Below are 1343 nucleotides of genomic sequence, written 5' to 3'. Positions count from 1 at the left end.
GCTTGTGCTCGGCACCTGCCCAGCCAGGGACTTGTCCAGCAAGTGGCATCTCCATCCCTCCCGTCCTGTGCTCAGTCCTCAGCACTCAGGGACGCTCAACCTGGCGTCTTCTGCACGTGTGCTCAGCCCCGAGGGCCTTGGGACCCCACAAGAGCTCCAGGAAGGTTGGCAACGAGAGGCCAAGAGGACCTCAGGGGCCACGAACCCAACGGGCACCTCCTGCTCCCAAACTGGCCCCAGGCTCTCCCCGCGCAGGGCTCTGTCCCTCTCCCAGGGCCGTGGCGTTTGTGCACAGCCAAGCTCTCTCCTGTCCCAGCCCTTGCCCAGCAGCTGCCACTCTCCTGCCAGTGCCATCCAGCACGGCCACGGGACCCTGCCAGGCAGGGTGGAGGCTGTGGAAAGAACCCTGGGCAGTCCAGAGAGGGCTCCAGATCTCCTCCTACCTGCCAGCTGGGATCGGCACGGCGGAAGTAGCAGAAGTTGTCACTGATCCACTTGCAGATGGCTGCGAGGGTGATTTTGGGCTTCTTGCTGGCTTCCATGGCCATGCAGATGAGGGTGGCGTAGGAGTAGGGCGGCCTGACGTGCGCGTTGCTCTTGTAGTCAATGTCCCCCGTGGGCAGAGGGGGCTGGGGCACGGCCTGGCGCGTGGTCACGGTGCTCGTGCAGGTGGTGGAGGAGGACGTGGGCGTGTGGGGAATATCGATGTACTGGCACAGCTCCTCAGAGGTCAGGGGAAAGCCTGGGCACTGGAAGTCCACCAGACTCACCAGATTCTCCCAGATGCTGCAGCGATCCTCGGGGTCCTCGCAGATCGGGGCCAAGCCGATGTGGGCGCCTGTGAGGTCGGCCAGCCACAGCAGGTCTGGCTCGCCACCATGCTGCTCTTCCTCGCTGGAGCTCGATTGCCCCTGAGAGCTGAGCCCGGGGCTGGGGCACACCATGCCTCGGCGCTTGGCGGCGTTCACGGGAAGGGGAGGCAACGGACGGGGCAGATGCTGCAGGAAGAAGAGGGAGAGGGTTGAGGCTCCCCGAGGCGCAGCCACTGCCTGGCACCGGGACAGGGCTGGGCCTGGGTGCTCCCGGTGCCGCTGGGTGAGACCCGTCCCTGGGGCGTTGGGCACGGGAGCAGCAACGCCTGTCCCGGGGGGCTTTAGCGGCCCGGAGCCTCGGGAAAATTCCCTCTAAGCCCCGTGCCCCAGTGCCACCCAAAGCCCGCCGGGCTGGCACTGCCCAGCGAGCTACTGGTCACCGAAAGAATGAGAGAAACCAACATCGCCTCCCCGTCCTGAAACAACCCAAATCCAGTCCTGCCATCCCACCAAGCGGGGTGGTTTCTCCCA

General features: G+C 65.5%; 1 protein-coding gene across 1 annotated transcript in view; it reads right to left on the bottom strand.

Moving 5' to 3' along the window:
* SLC11A2 (solute carrier family 11 member 2) overlaps positions 1–1343 on the bottom strand; it is a 37885-nt gene that overhangs the window by 34898 nt on the left and 1644 nt on the right. Inside the window, exon 2 of the mRNA XM_017728709.1 lies at positions 444–998. Coding sequence (XP_017584198.1) covers positions 444–998 — 555 coding nt within the window. The remainder of the gene's footprint in view (positions 1–443; positions 999–1343) is intronic.

Source organism: Corvus brachyrhynchos, unplaced genomic scaffold (assembly GCF_000691975.1).
Source record: "Corvus brachyrhynchos isolate BGI_N302 unplaced genomic scaffold, ASM69197v1 scaffold193, whole genome shotgun sequence".
NCBI lineage: Eukaryota > Metazoa > Chordata > Aves > Passeriformes > Corvidae > Corvus > Corvus brachyrhynchos.
The sequence above is the reverse complement of the archived record's forward strand: the minus strand, read 5'-3'. Positions and strand labels throughout refer to the sequence as shown.